At 42.9% G+C, this 21,132-nt stretch overlaps 1 protein-coding gene across 2 annotated transcripts in view; it reads left to right on the top strand.

Annotated features, from left to right (window-relative positions):
- The window catches only part of ACP3 (acid phosphatase 3), a 42,340-nt gene extending 21,503 nt beyond the window's left edge, over positions 1–20,837 (top strand). Inside the window, exons 5-10 of one of the 2 annotated variants that reach the window (XM_062179008.1) lie at positions 553–651; positions 4,481–4,573; positions 6,683–6,815; positions 11,734–11,816; positions 14,279–14,382; positions 20,645–20,837. In XM_062179008.1, coding sequence (XP_062034992.1) covers positions 553–651; positions 4,481–4,573; positions 6,683–6,815; positions 11,734–11,816; positions 14,279–14,382; positions 20,645–20,837 — 705 coding nt within the window. The remainder of the gene's footprint in view (positions 1–552; positions 652–4,480; positions 4,574–6,682; positions 6,816–11,733; positions 11,817–14,278; positions 14,383–20,644) is intronic. The other variant, XM_062179015.1, reaches the window with a different exon arrangement.
- Positions 20,838–21,132: the final 295 nt, after the last annotated feature.

Below are 21,132 nucleotides of genomic sequence, written 5' to 3'. Positions count from 1 at the left end.
GCATCTTAACCATGTGCCAAATGCCTGCCTCTCATATTAAGTTTTTAAGGGTATTTTTCAGCACTGTTAATATGTACCCCTTTTTTAACAGTTGGCAAACTTGTCATCACTGAAACAATGAGTGGTCAATGGATCTCTTAAGATTCCTTCTGGAGCCTCCTACATATTTCTCCATAGTCAGGGGGCTGGGGGTGGGGCTGCATGTGTGCACAGCTGCACACTTCGTGCTAGAAATGAAAGGAGTTGGGGACAGGCAAGAAAAGTTATCCACCTAGAAAACCAGGAAGCGTGAGCATTCACCAACAGCACAGCCCTGAGCACATGAGTTCGAGAAAGGGGAAAAAATAATAATAAAAGATTTCAGTTCTGCACACCATTTGTCTCTCCCCAACCCCTCCTCCCCTAATTGTAGAATTTCCATTCAGTTCAAAACCCATTTTAATCTTTTGTTAAGGCCACTTTGGACCTAATGAGGCCTCACATTTCACTGCAGCTTATTTAGCCAAGTGCTGCTGACTAACAAAGCTTTTACGGTTTTCCTGTCATCCTCAGTTGCTGTACCTGCCTTTCAGAAACTGCCCTCGTTTTCAAGAACTTCAAAGCGAGACTTTGCAATCGGAGGAATTCCAGAAGAGGCTGCAACCTTACAAGGTTGGTGATGTAAAGAGCTTGAGGGCCAAGACCAGGACTAAGGCTTTCATTTATTAAAAAGTGTGGGATGAGTGTGGCTGGTTATAGCAATGTGCTAGAACCTTTCATGAGAGGTCACCACTGATCCATGTCCTTGTACAGGGCTACAGACCAATAGAGAAGCCAATCCTTTGCAAACACGGAACTCCCTGGCAGGAGCCACACATAAATGATTGGCTGGATAAAAATAAATGCAAGTCTGAAATCACCTGCCTTATTGAGGCTGAGAGCTGGGGCTATAGACTTCGTATACGAAAGATAATGTTTTTTTTGTTTCTATGTTTCTTTGTGAAATAGCCCTTTTCAAGACTGTATAAAAGAAAGAATGTGCATTAAAAATAATCTTTTGAATCAGTAATACATTTCTACAGTCTAACCATTGAAAAATATCAAAGGGAATATAATGGAAAGTCTCTCCATGACCCCACACACTCCCCCTGGCATGATTTTCTTGGATAGTCTTCCAGTTTCTTTATGTCTATTCAAACACAACGTATGATGATAGTTTTCCTTTGTGTCACACAGAGGTGATGTAATGTTCACAGAGTTGGGCATCTTGTGTTTTCCATATAGTAAAATATTTTAAGTATTTCTATAATTATGCATAAAAGAATTCCTCACTCATTCTTTTCTTTCTTCTTTTTTTACAAAGTATACCACAATTTATTTAACCAGCCCCTGTTGATGGAGATGTGATTCATTTCCAATCTTTTGTTTCTTGACACAAGTCTATGCAAACCCCTGTGCATCTAAATAATTTCACGAGGAAGTCTTTGGGATAACATCCAAGAAGTAAAAGTTCTAGGTCCATCTGAAATATTACCAAAATACCCTCCAAAGAGGTTAGACCAATTTCCACTTCTAGCAGGCCAACACAAGGCTGCCTACTAGTCTACACTCCTGCCAACAGTGCGTGGGGCTCTTTGCCACTCTGCTAATTGAAAAACAACATCACCATAGGTGTCCCCTCTGCAACAAGAAATCAGACAAGAAGACTACTGCTGTACTATAGAACTTTATGAGTCAGCTTGAGTACCTTCACCTACTTAAATGCCATTTGCATTTCCTAGACTGTTTTTCTTTTGGATTCTTGGTTTTCTTTTTCCTATAAATTTTTATTTAAAGTTTAGTTATTATTTTTTTAATTTATTTGAAAGAACAAGAAGGAGAGATCTTCCATCTTTTGGCTCACTCCCCAAATGCCTGCAACAGCAGAGGCTGTGCCAGGCTGAAGCCAGGAACTGGAAATTACATCTGGGTCTCCTACATGGGTGGCAGGGGACCAAGTACTTAAGCCATCATCTGCTGCCTTCCAGGGTGCATATTAGCAGGAAGCTGGATCAGAAGCAGAAGCAGGACTCGATCCCAAGCATTCTGATATGAGATGCAGGTATCCTGAGCAATGTTTTAACCACTGCACCAAAAGCTCACCCCTGGAGTTTTTATTCTATTTAATTGTTCTTATTATCTCAAACCATAGTTTTTATTACCAAGACATCGTATCATGCTTTACTATCTAAAGGACTAGCCATACCTCAGTGCTCTATTTTTTCTGAGTTTTCGTTTCTATACTTTAGATTTTTAAGTAAGCTCATCTAACTCCAAAAATATTTTTTTAAATCTTTAGTACTTTCATTGGCATTTTAACTTTATAAATTCATCTTGGAAGAATTTACAACTTTTCAATGTTGTGTCTTCCTTTCCCAGAATATATTATGTTTCCCTACTTGTTCCTGACTCAAAGAGTACTTAGGGTTTTCTTCTTAAATGTCTTTATATTGTTATTGTTTGTTCCAGGTTTACAATATCTGTAAATAATAATGGTTCATCTCTAGTTTTCCAATTTCTGATTTCTTTCTTGGTTGGTTGGCATTGATTATTGCACATAATACACTGTTATACTTGGCTTCCTTCTCTCATTCCTCATTTCAGACATTTTTCTTTATTAAGCATGCTGGCATTTAAACCCAAAGAAATACATTTTCATTGAATTCTTTAATAGGATATCTAATTCTCTTTTGTTTGTTTCTTTAAAAAAAAAATTCATTTATTTGAAATAGTTGCAGAGTGAGAGGGAGAGACAAAGAGGAAGAGAGAAAGAGAGAGAGATCTTCCATCAGCTGGTTCATTCCCTAAATCGCTACAACTGCCAGTACTGGGTCAAGAGCTTGGAGCTCCATCCAGGTTACACATGGGTGCAGGGTTCCAAGTCCCTGGGCCATCTTCCACTGCTTTCCCAGGCACATTAACAGGGAACTAGATCGAAAGTGAAGCAGCTGGGACTCCAACCAGTACACATGTGGGATGCTAGCATTGCAGGTGGCAGCTAACCAACTATGCCACAATGCTGGCCTTGAGTGTTTCTTTAAATCAATATGGGTTGTTTAATCTTTTAAAAGTTCTTTTTAACATTTTTAATATTCTCGTTATGTCTTTCCTTGGGCCAATTACTATTACTAATTATCTTCATAGATTTGCTAACATTGAATCATTATATTTCTCAAATCAAGCTCCTAATTTTTAAAGACTTATTCATTTATTCGAAAGAGTTACAGAGAGAGAGAGGGAAAGAGAGAGAGAGAGAGATCTTTCACCCACTGATTCACTCCCTAGATGGTCTCAATGGCAGCCCTGGGCCTGGCCAAAGCCAGGAGCCGGGAGCCTCTTCTAGGTCTCCCACAAGGGTAGCAGGGGTCCCAGTACTTGGGCCATCTTCTGCCCTTCCCAGGCCATCAGCAGAGAGCTGGGCCAGAAGTGGAGCAGCTGGGACACAAACTGGTAGCCTAATAGGATACTGGCATCTAAAGTGGTTACGTTACCTGCTATGCCACAATGCTGGCCCCTCAAGCTCCCATTTTTGAAAGAACTTTATTTTTACTTATTTGGGAGACAGAGAGACAGACAGACATAGAGCTCTCATCCACTGATTCACTTCCTGAATGTCCACAGTAGTCAGAACTGGGCCAGGTCAAAGCCAGGAGCCAGGAACTCAATCCAGGTTTCCCACATGGATGGCAAGAACCTAACTACTTGGACCATCACCTACTGCCTCCAGGGTGAGCATTGCAGTCGGAGAACCCTGAGTGTCACTATCGTGATGATCAAGAATAAGAGAACATAGTGAGGGGCCGGCACTGTGACATAGCAGGTAAAGCCACCACCTGCAGTGCCGGCATCCCATATGGGTGCCGGTTTGAGTCCTGGCTGCTCCACTTCCGATCCAGCTCTCTGCTATGGCCTGGGAAAGCAGTAGAAGGTGGCCCAAGTGCTTGGGCTCCTGTACCCATGTGAGAGACTTGAAAGAAGCTCCTGGCTCCTGACTTCAGATCAGCCAGCTCCAGCTGTTGCAGCCATTTGGTGACTAAACCACTTCAGTTACAGCTCACCTACTTCTAGGACTGCCCTTCAGAATGATTTCAGCACAAACCAGGAACATGTGGTACTAAGCAGCATTTATCTGCATTTCAATGTCATCAAGGGAAATGATCATGTAGTGTGTGTAGCATTGTCTGGGTTGGCATCAATATCACTGATGCACTTTTCCCTGAGGAACACGGGTTCTCAACAGGGCTAGCTGTGCCTCCCAAAGAGCATTTAGTGAAGATTGGGCCATCACAACTGTGAGAGTAGGAGTTGCAGCTAACATCTGTCAGAGGAGGCCAAAAGTCAGATAAACACCCTGCAATGCACAGGGCAGCCAAAGACAAAGAGTTACCCAGCCCAAAACATCAAGAGTGCCCAACCTGAGAAGCGTTGAAGTAGAAAGTGTTTTTTTCTGTTTGTATTTCAGGATTTTATAGAAACTTTGCCAACACTTTCAGGATTTCATGGCCAAGACCTTTTTGGAATATGGAGTAGAGTCTATGACCCTCTATTTTGTGAGGTAAGTAGGAAAAAAATTGAAAGATTTTATGAATGATTCTAAAACAGATGAATGCTTTTCCTTTTGTTTTTATTCAGATGTTATTTAAACTTTCTTTGACATTGAAACATAGTTCAAGGCTTCCTTATATAAATTTGAAAATCCTGACTTTTTCCATTATTTTTATTTTCATCCTTTAGAAAATTGTGAGCAAAGTAGTTTTTCTTCTATATAGGGCCACTCATTTATTTTGCACTCACTCAGGAATGCTGAACTCATGTCATGGATTTTAATGGAAAAGCCAATGTTATTACACAGAAAATTAACTGATTTCTGGAAATAGAAATATTCAATCCAACTGCAGACAGGCTGTTGCAATTGATTGCATGATGCTTCTAAGTACCCCTGGTAAAGAATTTGATAGAATTACTACTGTGGTTGCTTTTTAGCCATCTTGCTCCACCTTCTGGGTAAAAGACCTTTTCTCTACCCAAATTTTCCAAAGCATTTCACTGGTGCTGGGGCAAAATTCTGGCCCCACACCTCTGACTGTGTCTACTTCTGATTCTGAGATCATCACTAGTGTCAGGGGAAGCAGGTACCCTCAGTTGCTATTTCTTTCTCAATTGCCACGGGAGAGGTAATTTTCCAAACCACATGGCATCCTCCCAGCATTTTCCCTTTATCATCAGCCTCTGCTTCAGTAAAGATTTGCAAGCCTTGTTAGGGCCACTGAGTAGCAACAAGAGCCCACATTTTAGTTCTCCCCTTGGTATTTTTTCTTCATTCCTACACTTTGTTCTGAGCTACTCCATAATATGGCAACCTTTCCATGTCTCTCCCTTATTTCCTCTGTAAGTCATTTCACTGTGGTTCTTTCCCTCTTCTTCTCTCCCACTCCCTCCATAACAGGGAAAAAATATTGGCAGAAGGTCTCTAGCTGCCCTGCTGGTAATTTATTCAACTATTTAGTAAATGTTTACCAAGCACTTACTGGGTGCACGGTGCAGCCATTCCCAGAAGTCAGTGAGCTAGAAGGTGAGGGAGTGGGTGTATATTATTAAATGCCCCAGAAATGCACTGCCTGTCCTAACTGGCCTCCCATGTGGCTCACCCAGCTTTTAATGAAATATCTTTTTTAAAAGAAATGTATTTAATTTTGAAAGGCAGAGTGACATAGAAATCTTCCATCCACTGGTTTACTCCCTAGGTAATTATAACAGCCAGGATTGGGCCAGGCTAAAGTCAGGAGCCTGGAACTCCATCCAGGTCTCCCACGAGGGTGGCAGGGGCCCAAGTACTTGGGCCATCTCCTGCTGCTTTCCCAGGTTCATTAGCAGAGAGCTAGATCAGAAATGGAGCAGCCAGGATTTGAACCAGTACTCTGATATGGAATGCCATCTTTGCAAACATCTTCTTAACCTGCTGCACCACACCACTGGCTGAGAAAGTATCTCCTAGCCCTGTCAACCTTCAGCTTCTCCACTGGCACAGGAAGAGATTTCTAAAGCTTTCATGAAAGAAGGAGGTACATCCTTGCCCTACTGTATCCTTGCTCTGCAAAATATAATCACTCGCTGACCTGGAGTTCAGCCAAAAGCTACAGACTTGGTGGGAAAGGGCAATTCATTTTTGTAATTTTTTCTTCTGAAAATCAACAACACTGCTTACCACAATAGAAAGCATTCCCTTTTTAGAAATGTTATGTCTTTATTTATTTGAGAGACCAGTCTCCCATTTGCCAATTTCCCAAATGTCTGTTGTAACTAAGAGTAGGCCAGCCCAGAGCCAGGGGCTGGGAATTCTATCTGAGTCTCCCACATGAAAGGCAGGGACCCAAGTACTTGAGCCACCACTACTGCCATCACAGTATGCATTAGCAAGATGCTGGAATTGAAAGCCAGGCCAGGGCTTTAGCCCAGGTACTCTAATATGCTGTGGGAATATTCAATGCAGCATCTTAACCCTGCACCAAATGCCCACCCCACAGTAAGGAGTTTTCTTGGACAGCTATGGCAGAACAAGAAAGACTGTCCCTAGTAGCTCTTATGAGGTGAAAGAGGATTTCAAAAGTCAACAGAGAGAACAGCCTTGAATAAAAATGCATGTGTTTTTCCTTCTTTGCTACAGAGTGTTCACAATTTCACTTTACCTTCCTGGGCCACGAAGGAGACCATGACCAAGTTGAGAGAATTGTCTGAATTGTCCCTGCTGTCCCTCTATGGAATTCACAAACAGAAGGAGAAATCTAGGCTCCAGGGTGGTAAGTACAAAAGAGATGTGAGGAACTTTCTGGACTTGTGGTTGGCTGACCTGGTCCTGCAACTCAGCCATGTGACCTCAGACAGGCCGTTTAGTGACTCTGCAGCAGCTTTCATTCTACAAAACAGGGGTGAGGATGATGCCTACTTCATAGACAGAAAGAGGTACAGCGCCTCTTTGTATTCAAAAGGCGCCAAGCAAACCTGGGACAAAATACAAGAACTTGAGCCTCACTTTTACCTACTCTGAGCCTTAGTTTTCCATTCTGGAAAAAGGAAAGCTGTGGAACAAAGCTAAATGATCCTTCCCATACTTTTTGGATAAAAAATGTTAAGCATTGTTGTTCAAGCCCCATGAAAACCAACTGTGTCTTGTGGCCTATAGGATGAATGTATCAAGTAGGAGGTATGACAGAAGTGGCCCATTTCCCTAAAACCCTGAGTAGTGGCCACTGTTCAAGTTGATAAAATATGTATTGCAGGGTAGTTATGCATTATAAATTGATATTATATGTTGAAAATGACAAATTTATGAAAAGGTTTAAATTTTCCTGTTGGAATTGTAAAGGGGCTGAGATTTATTTCCCAGTGAGGTCTCTTCCTTGGAAGTGGCCTCTTGTACTATAGGACTCCCTGCAATAATGAAGACAGAATCAGGCAAGAGGATGCTGGATGCTTGTACTCAGGAGAGGTGAGTGGAGGAAAGAAGCCAGCACCTGATAGAATAGGGACAGATGGTGGAGCCTGCGAGGGTAGTTGGGTGGGCACTGCATCTAGGGATGGGGTGTCAGCACAGAGGATGAAGAGCAGAAGAGAGTCTACTATGTCAGGTTGACATAATTACGAAAGTTCAAACCACAGGAGACATTTCAGGTCAGATGGATTCATATATTCTAGACGTTTTGAGAAGGCTAGAACAATTGCATCAGGGATTCAGCCTTTCCCAGATGCTGCTTACTCCAAGACCAGGACAAGTCCATCAGAACCCCAAGAGAATAGACAGGCAAAGTATTCTGGGACCTAGATCAGTTTTCTTTCTTTTCTTTTTTTTCTTTTTTCTTTTTTTATTTTTGACAGGCAGAGTGGACAGTGAGAGAGAGAGAGACAGAGAGAAAGGTCTTCCTTTGCCGTTGGTTCACCCTCCAATGGCCGCTGCGGCTGGCGCACCGCGCCTATCCGAAGGCAGGAGCCAGGTGCTTCTCCTGGTCTTCCATGCCGGTGCAGGGCCCAAGCACTTGGGCCATCCTCCACTGCACTCCCGGGCCTCAGCAGAAAGCTGGACTGGAAGAGGGGCAACCGGGACAGGATCCGGTGCCCCAACCGGGACTAGAACCCGGTGTGCCAGCGCCACAGGCAGAGGATTAGCCTATTGAACCGAGGCACTGGCCCTTTTCTTTCTTTTTTAAATTTACCTATTTGTGAGGCAAATAGACAGATATGTTCACTCAGGGCTGCATAAAGAGTTCAAATTGTCAAATCATCAACCAAAATAGAAATCAGCTCTAGCTGGAAAAGCAGGGTGGCACATCAGGCATAAGATTGAGGCAGGTTGTAACCAAGAGAACCACTCATGAGGTATAAAACCAAGATGCTCAGGAGCAAATTCATGTGAGATGAACAGATTTGGCTGGGGCCAACGATTAAGGAGAGTGGTCAGTAGTGGACGTGAGGATGTTGCACCTGCTGTGCAGAAGTCCTGCTTGCACAGCACAGAGGCAGCCCCGATGGAAACACCCAAGTCCATACTCCACATTAGGGCATGAGCAGCAAGACTCAGCTTCTCAGAAAGGAAGTGCATCTGGAGAGCAGTCTTAGACAGAACCTAGTGTGTTGGAGAAACTACCAGAATGGATCCAGACTATATATACAGCAGTACCCAGGGAAGAAGTTCAGTCTTAGGTGCTTAAATGCAAAGTATGCCAAGGGTGTTGTGTTGGCGACATAAGTCACAAGCCTCATTCTTGCCACCAAGCCAGCAGCATGCCCCAGTCCCAAGCTGGGTGAGACTCTTGATTTCTTTTCCAGCCCCTCACTACTCAAAATACAGTCCATTGCCAAGCAACATCAGCATCACCTAGCAACTGGCTGAAAATGCAAAAAAAAAAAAAAAAATCCTCAAGCAATGCAAAAAAAAAAAAATTCTTGTTTTGTTTAATGGGTTAAGAAAGCAATTGGGAGTCTGACATTCATATCAAAGTGCCTGGGTTCAAATCTTCATTCTAACTTCTGAAACCAATTTCCTGCTAATGGGCACCTTGGGAAGCAGTGGTGATGGCTGGCTCAAATTTGGGAACCTGACACATACAAAGGAGACCTGGATTGAGTTCCCAGCTCCTGGCCTCAGCCTGGGCTCACCCACAGCTGATGAGAGCATTTGGAAGTGAACCAGTAAATGGGAGATATCTCTTTCTCTCTCTCTCCCTCTCAAATAGATTAATAATAATAATAATAACAACAATAATAAAAGAAATTTCAGGCCCTGCCAATCTGCATTGTACCAGAATTCCAATATGCTCCATACCAATCAGTAATTGACTATAATCTAATATTAGATGCAGGGTGTTTACACATGAATAAGAAACATGTTTTATCCTAGAAGTTTGTTCTTGTTTCCCCTCCTACCCCCTTAACTACTAGAAGATTCCTTATGGGGGAAGCTGAGTCTCAGTTTGCCCTCGGATGAGGGTAGTAAGCTAGATTCTGTCTACAGGAGCCCTTTCCTGAGACATTCCAGGCTGGCAATCACGTGGATTTACCTCCACTGCTTTTTGGAGGAAGTTCAGTGCCTCTAATGAGCCAGTTGATTGCTTCTTGCACGGTTCTGCCAAAACACAAGCTCAGTCCATTGTTCAGTTCTGGCTAGGCAAGGGAGCTGTGTCCACTACATGCTTGTTAAATGATGAAACATCTGCACATGATCCTGCCCAGAAACATGCTTTGTCCGGGTGACAGAATAACATGGGAACAGCAGGACTGTGGCCAGCATTTTCCAACCTTTGGCAGAACTTTTATTCCTTCTGTTGGAGTCAAGAGTGGCACTATTCTGAAAGATACACACACAAAAAAATAATATCCCTGAGGCCAATTTAGGGAGAAAGGGCCAGTCATGTCAGTTAATGAAGACTTCTTGCTCTAGACCAGGGTTGGCAAACTACTGCCTATAGACCCAATGCAGCCCATGGTCTGGTTTTGTAAATAAAGTTTTATCGAAACACAGCCACACTCATTCATTTACAGATGTCTACAGATTCTTTCATGCTGTCACAAAACATGGAGCTGAGTGGTGGCAGCAGATCCTGGTCCACAAAGCCTAACACTTTAGGCTCTGGCCTTTCACGGAAAAACTTGGCCAACCTTTGCTAGGGTCCAGCTGTGAAGGAATGATGTTTACATCTCCATATCAATGGTTTTGTCTAAGTGGTGCACATCAATAAAAGATGCAGCAGGGAACTTGGACACTCTCTGCTACAATGGGGTCTAATGATTATGAACAAAGACTTGAAGTTGGATATGCTGGGTTCAAAACCTGTTTCTGCTTACAAGTTGTATAATCTTGGACTTATTGCTAGCCTTCCTGAGCCTCAGTTCCCCCACCTATAAAACAATATTGATATACCAGAACATGGGGATAATCGTCACCCCCTGGTTACTCCAGAAACAAAAACACATATATTCATTAGTGCAGCTGACCATCCAGAAACAAGAACACATTTTCACTAGTAACCCTGCAGCTGACCAAAAAGCACCTGTTGACTTTAGGCAGGTTGCTGATTGCAGATAGCTGTTATAACTCCCAGAAACTTGGCCACAGAGTTTAGTTCCAATGTTGGCTGAAGATCAAGTCAAATTCCCTAAAAAGCTTTCCAGGACAGAGAGATTTAAACTTGTTAGAGATGCAACATCCAGCTCCTTCCATTCACAGCCAAGGAAATGCCTGATCTAAAGAATAGACCACCTACATCTCTAATCAACCCTTTGCTGTACTACTTATTGATGTATAGACCTATCTTTTGTCACTATTTTATGATCTTGGGGGGAAGGACATTCAGATGTTGCACCTATGTACCTATCACAGTAACTTGGTGCTATGATGCTCTGAGCCCATCATAGCTGCATGGACCATAGTATCTGGGATTATGGTCAGTCTGTTAACATCAATGCTCATCACCAAAAACAAACATAGCCAAACCACTGGCCATTCCCATGCCAGGAGAGCACATGCATAGTAAAACACATAGCCTTCAGTGCCCACAGATAGAATGGAGACTGTGAGTTGTGCATTTGCCTTTCACCACTCAGCAGCAACAAGTTAGGCCTTCGCATATGAAGGGCAAAAGTGTCCCTCCATCAGAGACAAGCAGATACCTCAGGTGAAAGCTGTTGATGCTGGCTGCCCCCAAACAGTGATACCTGGCTGGGATCCCCTGGAGACCTGGCCTACACAAAACAGCCCAAGGCCTGCACAGGTCTGACTGTCAGAGAGCAGAAGCAAGGGAGGGAATAGAGAAGCCACCTGCTGTTCTGCCATTTCCAGTCATCTCTGGACAAGATCATTGGCTAACACTTGTCTTTTATGATATAAAATTCATTCCAAATTGGCCACCCTCATACCTCAAGCCATAACAAAATCTGACATGGTAGGGCATGGGTAGGGTACAGGCACACAGCCTGGCTCTCCTTACTGGGCTGTGAGTCACTGAATGCCTCTAGCCTTCAGCTTTCCTTAGCTAGGCATGGACTTGAGAATCAGTGAAAAATAATGTATGTTCATCATGCTGCCTAACACATAGCAGATGCTCAGCCAGAATTAGGTCTTTGTGTCTTCTTGAGTCAGGGTGGGGAGAGTCCCCAACTTTACTCACAAACTAAAGTGTAAGCCCAGATTTGGTTCAACTCCATTGTTGATCTATCTCCTTTAAGGTGTCCTGGTCAGTGAAATCCTCAATCACATGAAGAGTGTCACCCATTCACCGAGCTACAGAAAACTTATCATATATTCTGCAGTAAGTATCTCTGTCTCCATTGAACATCCGCTTATGCAAATGTGTGATCTCTGGAGGATGGAGCCTCCTCTTCATCTTCATTCCCCACTGCCCAGTAGGTGATAGACCCTTGCACAAAACTCTTAGAATTAAACCCAGCCTTCCAGCCCTTGAGGAATTGATGTAGAAATACATCAACAGTGTGTAAAGCATTATGGGAATTCCATACAAGCAAGTGCTTTGGTGCCTCAGAAGAAGTAGTCATTCCCCCTACCCCAGGAGGGTGGGAACAAGGAACAGGAAGGCCTCCTGGACTAGGTGACACATCATGCAGGTCCAGCATGTGGTTTCTCACCAGTGTGTAGGGCACATGAAGGGAGTGATTTGGATAGCAGTAGAAGGCCAGGAACATTATGTGGAGGAGTTAGTACCCAGTTAGTAGAGGTTAATTGTGCTGCCCAGTAAGTAACCCAATAGCTACATGCAACTATTGTGATTTAAATCAATTATAATGAAAGAGAATGAAAACCTAAGCGACTCAGTTGCACTAGCCACATTTCAAGGCCCAAGAGCCACAGATGGCAGTGGTTACTAAGTTGGCCAGGACAGATATGGAACATCTCTATCATTACAAACAGTCCTGCCACAGGCTCAGGATGTCTGAGTGGGAAGGAGGCTTAAAGGCCCTCATGTCTGATGTGCTTCCTGGTATGAGAATAGCAAAGCAAAGAATGAGTTGAAGGTGTTTGTGTAGGGAAGGTGGGCAGGAGTCTGTATTTCCAAAATTAGCCCTCTTGTAGAATGAAAACAGAATATAGTGCTCAAAGCTTTTCTAATAGTCTAGAAAAATGGGGCTGAGGTCTAAAACTAGGTGAGGAACAAGAGAGGGGAAAAATAACTAGGTTGCTGGGGAGACTGAGTGTACGTATCTCAGTGATGAACTGGAATTTGAGTGGAGGGTGGTGGTGTGGTAGGTGAAGCCACAGATGAAGGCAGGTGGTCAGGTCTCAATGTTGGGAAGAAGGGAGGAATCATAAGGGAAGTGAAAGCATTGCTTCCATAATGGGTCTGGAAGCCACAGGGGCGTTCCTACCAAGAACTCCAGAGAGTGAAGGGGCTGAAAGAGGGAAAGAGAAAGAGAACTGAAACTCAAAGTTGGAGCTACATTTGGGGGTAGAAAGAAAACAGAAACCTGGAGAAGACTTACATCTGAGGGCTGAGTCAGGGGAAGACACTGCTGGGGGAGAATCTGAGAATGTGACATGTATTAAAAGAGCCCCCATGGAGTATGGGATAGGCAAGGAAACAGACCCCTGCACGCTGACCCTTCTCCCCTCACTGTCTCATGGCAAAGGCTTTCTCAGCAGTAGTTATTCTGGAGAAAAGTCATATGGGTACAAGGGCCCAAAGACTTGGGCCGTCCTCCACTGCTTTCCCAAGCACATTAGCAGGGAGCTGGATCAGAAGTGGAGCTGCCAATACTCAAACCGGCACACATTTGGGATGCCAGCACTACAAGCTGTGCCTTACACCTACTACACTGCACCAGCCCTGGAATGCCTATTTTTGAATATGGAAGTCAGAGGGTGCAAATTATATAATCAGTGGTAAGACTGGAGCTGAAAACAATTCTACATGTACCTTCTAGCCACTCAGAGGCAAACATTTAACTTTACAATTATTTATATGCTACACTCTCTACTTCTTTACATTTTATCCTTCTTGAATATTTATAATTTCATGTGCCCCCCACAACTTTAAGATCACAGATGATACTCTTCTATAGGAAAATTATAATTTAGCATTAATATATTCCAAAATATTTTAAAATTTGATGAAAATCAATTAAACAAACTGAAAAGATGCTATAATGAGAAAAGCCACAGTATTTAAAATCATAAGATTGATCATGTTCTTCCATTTGAGATTTATATGACAACAAGAACATTACTTAATATCTCTGGGTATCAAGGCGGGGTGGGGGTGAGAGAGAATCTCCCACCCACTGGTTCACACTTCTAATGCCCGTAACATTCAGGGCTGGGTGAGGCTGAAGCCAAAAGCTCCTAACTCCACCCAAGTCTCCCACGTGGGTGGCAGGGACCCAAGTACTTGGCCATCATCTGGTGTCTCCCAGGCACATTAACAGGAAGCTAGTTGGAAAATAGAATAACCAGGTCTCATACTAGCACTCTGATGTGGGATGTGGGCATCCCAAGTGGCAGTGTTAACTGCTGCACCGCAGTGCCTGCCCCCTTCATCTTTTAAATGGGAAAAATGATGTGCATGTAACTCTTGTTGCCTAGCACACAGCAGGCAACTAATTAACCAAAATCAGTTCTTTCACTCTCTACTCATGAACTCACTGAGTGTATGGGAAAATTAATTGAGTCAGAAGCTGCTTTACAAGTGCTTAACATTTGTTGAATGGGAATCTGAACCAGAGGTAAAAGATAAAAATAATTTGCTTCAAATCTCTGCAGCATGACACTACTGTGAGTGGCCTACAGATGGCGCTAGATGTCTACAATGGCCGACTTCCTCCCTATGCTTCTTGCCACTTCATGGAGCTACACCTTGATAATGGGTACGTGTCTGAGAAATGCTTTTCCAAATCTGCATCCCTGGACCTTGGGTTATGAGTTACTGTTGTTATCTTGGCTTAAGGGCTGGGGTAACTGTTTGGTTTTCTTATCAGAGGGAAGATGGTGGTAACAGCATCTTAGCTAGTCAAGGCTCTTTTTCCTTTGTTGTCCTGAGGACTCTTATTAGGAAACAGTGTACTCGAGAGTATACAAAGTGACAGCAATTACACTGCTTAGAAACACCAGGGATTCTGGGAAGTATGCAGACATTTTATTGCTCTTTGGAAAACACTGATAGAAGTCACCAAGAGAAAAACAAATTATCTTGATGGTAGCCTCATAACTATATTCTTCCAATTAAAGACTTCTAACATATCTCTGTAGCTCTGGTGATCCATATCCACCAGTGAAGATTCTTAAAGCACAATTTCTGACCCATGTTTGCCTCTCTGCCACCTGATGTCAGCCTCCTAGCTGACCAGGGCTTAGGTAGACCTGACTGAAACATTAAAGTCCATTCATAGTTTTCTCACAAAATGCATTTCTCACTAATTTTTTGAAGACCCATTGTGTGCATGAATTTCAACACGTTCAGCACAAAAATGAACTTATCTTTTCATTCCAAATTCTGTGAACTTTTTAAAGTGCTCTGGTCTTTTGCTTTCCACTCCAGGTGTTCACAGCAGCTGTGAACAGGACCAGCCTGATGGGGCCGTAAAACTGGGCCTGATGCTCAAAGTAGCTCAGGCTTGTTTTAATGATCCATTGCCACCATTTTCAATTTCTAAATACTTTTTTTATCAAGGGGCCCTGTACTTTATTTTGCACATCTTGTAGTCTTGAATGTAAGTTTCTGGTCCCTGAGTTTGTTGAGACCTCATTGATTATAAGGAAAGGGAGTCATGTATAGTTATAGAAAGGTAGAGACTTCTTGAGCCTCTCATGGGATGCCAGGCATAGTGAAGTAGAATAAAAATTTCGCCCTGGCTCACCTTGCTGTTAGGTAGCTACAGTCTGGGGGGAGAGTCAGCACCCACAAAATGGAGACCAGCCAACATGGCAGAAAATGGGGATGAAACACAAAATGCTCCCCAAATAACAAGCCCTGCTCAAGTCTTCCCTTTGGAAGGCCAGCTCTGGGTGCACAGTTGGCAAATCCAGCCTGAATCCCAAAGGCAAGAGAATCCCCTGACAACTTGGACCTCTCTCCTGTCTGGTCTCTGTACCCTGGTGGTCCTGAATGGACTGCATCTTCTCCCACTTTATCACCTTCTCTGACTGCCTTGAGTAAAGCCATGTCATGAATCAAGTGTAAGGTATCTTGTTCAACCAAGTGACGTTGACATGCAGAAAAAATTTAACCAAGGGTCATGCACAGGTCCAGCTTGCTGTGGTACTAGGAATTTTTAATTGGTACTCCAGAGAAATATCAAAGGTTAAAGTTTATTGCTTTTACATTAGGAACAAGAAGGAAGCAAGTTAATAAATACTGTGTATGTCTGCTTATTATGTCACCTTGACATTTAAAGTGATCTTGGATTTTCCCTATGAGAAAATAAGGAGAGGGAGAGAAATTTTAGATTTTCAACTATCTCAAATACATAAACTATTAAGACTGAAGATACTGCAACTCAATATGTTTAAAAGATTTAAGCTTTAGCCAAGTATAGAAATTTAGAATCATAATCTACATAAAATAATTCAATAAGGTGAAAGAGCTTTTTTACTATTTTTACATTTTATTAAACTATTTTTCTAAACTCTTGGTATGCATCTTTAACTTGTGTCTTCACCATGGGATCTAGTCTTGAGTTCTGTAAAACTAATAAGAAAATAATAAGGGAAAATTTGGTTTCTGGACAAACAAATCTTAAATTCTCAGAGGTTTAACCCAATAGAACTTAATTTATCACTTGTCTAAGAATCCAATGCAGTATTTCCAGTAACATTCAGGGCAGCATTCCTGAGCAACAGGCAGTGCGGTGTTCCTGGGCTGTAGTCAGTACAAGTGTCCCATGGTGTGGTGATTCAGGGCACTTCGGGTTCCCTGTCTAGAGTTACAGTTTCAAGACTGCTGTGCTCACCTGCAGCAGCTTATAGAACGGAATGAGAGGGTGGAGAAAACAACTACTCATTAACCACCTCAACCCAAAAGGACCAGATGTCATCTCTGTACTTAGCAGGAATGGGGACCATCCAGTCCATGGCCCATATAAGATCTGCAGAATCATTTGTCTGGCCCTACCAAGGCAGCCACAGATGGGACTTGAAATTCAGTAAGTCTATAGCAGGCCGATTTTTAAGTTGATAATTGTGTGTGGACTGTGAATGATGTTATAAATATTCAAATAGCCCTTGGTAGATAGAAAAGCTCCCCCACCCCTGCATGGGCTGAAATTAGTCCCTTGGTCTTACTCAGGTGCAAGGGAGTTTGAGAAATGTAGTCACTTCTGAGCCATAATTCTATTCTATGGAAAGAGAAACCTGAGTTTTGATGGATTACTGTCATTTAGGTTCTATCATCTTGAGATAAAAGATACTGCCACTAGTAAAGTTATCCCAAGATATAAGTACTCATCCAGGGAAGTTCTTAAAAGCATATCTTTTTTAAAAAAGACTTTATTTATTTATTTGAGAGGTAGAATTACAGACAGTGAGAGGGAGAAACAGAGAGAAAGGTCTTCCATCTGTCAGTTCACTCCCCAAATGGGCACAACAGCTGGAGCTGCGCCAATCCGAAGCCAGCAGCCAGGTGTCTCCTCCCAGTCTCCCATGTGGGTGCAGGGGCCCAAGCAACTGGGCCATCTTCTACTGCTTTCCCAGGCCACAGCAGAGAGCTGGATTGGAAAAGGAGCAGCCGGGACTAGGACCAGGGCCCACATGGGATGCCAGCGCTGCAGGTGGAGGATTAACCTACTGTGCCACAGTGCTGGCCCCAGAAGCATATCTTATAAGTGAGCATATGCAGTTACTATGCTTATATGTATTTTTAAAGTGAAGTTTCAAAAGGCTTGTTTAGATTCAGGACATGGGAGTGGGCAAGCATTTTTTGCATCAGACCCCCGAAGCATAGAAAACAAAAGCAAAAATGGGATTTCATCAAATTAAAGAGCTTCTACACAGCTCAGGAAACAAGAAACAGGGTAAAGAAGCAACCTAAAGAACTGGAGAAAATATTTAGAAACTAAATATCTGATAAGGGATTAATATCCAGAACATATAAGAAACTCAAACAGCTAAATAACAACAAAAAATCCAATTAAAAATGGGCAGTAGATATAAACAGATATTTCTCAAAGGAAGACACATAAATGCCCAACAGGTACATGAAAAAAATGATAAACATACTGTCAGGGAAATACAAATCCAAACCACAATGGGATATCACCCCTCTCCAGTTAGAAGGTTATTATCAAGAGACAAATACTGGGGCCCTCACCGTGGTGTAGTGGGTAAAGTCACTGCCTGCAGTGCTGGCATCCCAAATGGGCATTGGTTCCAGTCCTGGCTGCTCCACTTCCAATCTGGCTTCCTGCTGATGTGCCAGGGAATGGACCAGCCCAGCTCCGGCCATTGTGGTCATTTAGGGAGTGAACCAGCAGGTAGAAGACTCTCTCTCTCTCTCTCTCTCTGTCTCTCTCTCTCTCTTTCTCTCTGCCTCTCTGTAATTCTGCCTTTCAAATACATAAGTAAATCTTTAAAAAAAAAAAAAAGACAAAAGATAACAAAGGCTAGCGAGGATGTGGAAAAAAGGGAACCCTTACACACTTTTGTAAGACAAGATTAGTATAGCCATTGCAGAAAACTGTATGGTGGTACCTCAAAAAATGTACAACTCCCATATGATGCAGCAATCCCACTACTTGATATATATATAAAATCAGTAGAAATGAAGTCAGTCCATTGAAGAGACATCCTCAATGTTTATTGCAGCAGTATTCATAGTAGCCAAAAAATGAACAACCTAAGTGTCCATCCATTGATGAATAGATTTTTAAAAATGTGGTAATATACAAAATGGAATACTACTCAGCCATAAAAAGAACAAAATCTTGTAATTCAAAACAACATGGATGGAACTACAGGTCATTAGGTTACATGAAATAAACCATGCACAGAAAGACAAGTATTGTGTAATCTATACGTGTGTGGAAACAAAAAAAAAAAAAAAAAAAGGTGGTCTCATTGAAGTTAAAAATATAATGGTAGTTACCAGAGGCTAGGGAGGGAGAGGGGAAGAACAAATGGAGAAAGATTGATTAACAGGTACTAAGAGTAAATTAGGGACCAGCACTGTGGCGCAGCGGGTTAACGCCCTGGACTGAGGTGCTGGCATCCCATATGGGCGCCGGTTCTAATCCCGGCTGCTCCACTTCCCGTCCAGCTCTCTGCTATGGCCTGGGAAAACAGTGCAGGGTGGCCCAAGTCCTTGGGCCCCTGCACCCACGTAGGAGACCTGGAAGAAGCTCCTGGCTCCTGGCTTCGGATCGGCACAGCTCCAACCGTTGTGGCCAGTTGGGGAGTGAACCAGCAGATGGAAGACCTCTCCTCTCTCTGTGTAACTCTGACTTTCAAATAAATAAATAAATCTTAAAAAAAGAATAGATTATAGTTAAAAAAGATTAAGAAATTCTGGATTCTGTGGTACAGTAGAGTATCTACAGATAATGATAGTCAACTGTATATTTCTCTATTAAAAAAAAACAGAAATATATGGTTTTAGATGTTTTCAGCATATATAAATGTTAAATGTTTGAGGAGGTAAATAATATTTACCATGATTGGCTATTACACATGTACACATGTAATGAAATATTGCATAGTACCCCATAACTATGTACAATTTTTATTTGTTAAAATTATTTTTTAAATATTTATTTATTTACTCAGAAGACAGAATTAGAGAGAAGGGGTGGGGTATAGGGTGTCAGAGAGATATTCCATCTGCTAGTTCACTCTCCAAATGGCCACAACAACCAGGGCTGGTCCAGACTAAACTCAGGGGCCCAGAACTCCATCCAGATCTCTTCTGTGGGTGGTAGGGGCCCTGGACTTGGGCTGTCTTCCACTGCTTTCCCAGGCTTATTAGCAGGCAGCAAGATCAGAAGCAGAGCAGCCAGGATTCAAACTGAACCAGTGCTCATGTGTGATGCCAGCTTCACAGGCAGTCGCTTAACTTGCTGGCCCTGTTAAAACAATTTTTAAATAAAATTGAAAAAAAGTTAAAGGTGTATTTATAACAACATCCAAAAGTTGCAATTGTGAGATTACTACCCCAAGCTGGATCACTAAATCCTACTTAAATTTCTCTTCCTTAAAAAAAAAAAAAAAAAAGTTATTTGAAAGGCAGAGTTAGAGAGAAAGAGAGAGATTCTCCATCTGCCAGTTCACTTCCCAATGGCTGCAAAGTATAGAGCTGGGCCAGTCTGAAGTCAGGATCCAGGAGCTTCCTACAGGGCTCCCACATGGGTAGCAGGGGCCCAAGCACTTGAGCCATCTACCACTGACCTCCCAGGCTACTAGCAGAGAGCTGGACTGCAAGGGGAGCTGCCAGGAAAACCGGCACCCATATGGGATGCCAGCATTGCAGGCAGCAGCTTAACCCAATATGCTACAATACTGGCCCAAAATTTCTCTCTTGCCTCTTTGATTTGCAACTAACATCCATAAGCCACTCATACTACCGAGTTTGGTTTAAGCCGTTGGACCTTCTCCAAATGTTACTTTTTAAAAAAAAAATAAAGTATTAGGAAAGCCCTCCTTAATATTGTTGCCACCCCTTCCTTCCAAGAGATAATTTTTATAAAGCCTTGCATATATTCAAGCACACATGCTATACATTTTTTAATTCTATGGTTATGCCCTAGTTGAGGAGGGAAGGATACATTAGGGGAAAGACAAAGAGAATGGAAGAGAAGGAAGGAGGGGGCAATGAGGCACATGGAAGGGAGACAATAGGCTGAGGAAACCTACACTTTGTTCGTCAGAGTCATGTCCAGAGTCCCATCCTGCTTCTCACCTCCTCCTCTGATTAACATCCTGGTCCCCACCTCATATGGCCCAGTTCATCTCCATTTCCACCCTCCAGACTGCCTTGCTTGCCCACCTCTGATTCCCACACATAAACTGGCTAAAATCTCGTCATCCCCAGATGTTCTTCCACTAGTCCTTCAACTGACATGTTGCTGTTCAAGTGAAAAGCGATCCTTCAGAGTTCCACAACCCAGAACTCACGGAGCCCTCTCCTCTGCTTTCCCCTGCCAGGGAGTACCTGGTGGAGATGTACTATCGGAACGAGACACAGCACGAGCCTCATCCCCTCACACTGCCAGGCTGTACTGCAAGCTGCCCCCTGGAGAAATTTGCTGAGCTGGTTGCCCCTGTGATCCCTCAAGACTGGTCCGTGGAGTGTATGGTCACAAGCCGCCACCAAGGTACTGAGGACATTTTGGATTAGTGTGCACACAGAACTCTAGAGAAAGGGCACAGCATCTCATGCAGATGCTCGGGAATGCACTTTAGCCATTGCCTCCAGCTTAGAAGGAAATGGGTTTTAGGTGACAATTGTATGTTTCAAGAACCCCCAACCTCAGGCAACTACTACCTCTCCACCTGATCCTGCCTCCCACCTGCCATAAACCTTACTCAATTTTGGGATTTGGGTTATTTTTTTTTTTCAGTGTTCATGGAAAAGATCATCAGTGCCAAAATATAATGCAAAATTAAACTTAGGTCAAAGTTCATGGGGGCTA

This window comes from Lepus europaeus, chromosome 2, assembly GCF_033115175.1.
Source record: "Lepus europaeus isolate LE1 chromosome 2, mLepTim1.pri, whole genome shotgun sequence".
Taxonomy (NCBI): Eukaryota; Metazoa; Chordata; class Mammalia; order Lagomorpha; family Leporidae; genus Lepus; species Lepus europaeus.
The sequence above is the reverse complement of the archived record's forward strand: the minus strand, read 5'-3'. Positions and strand labels throughout refer to the sequence as shown.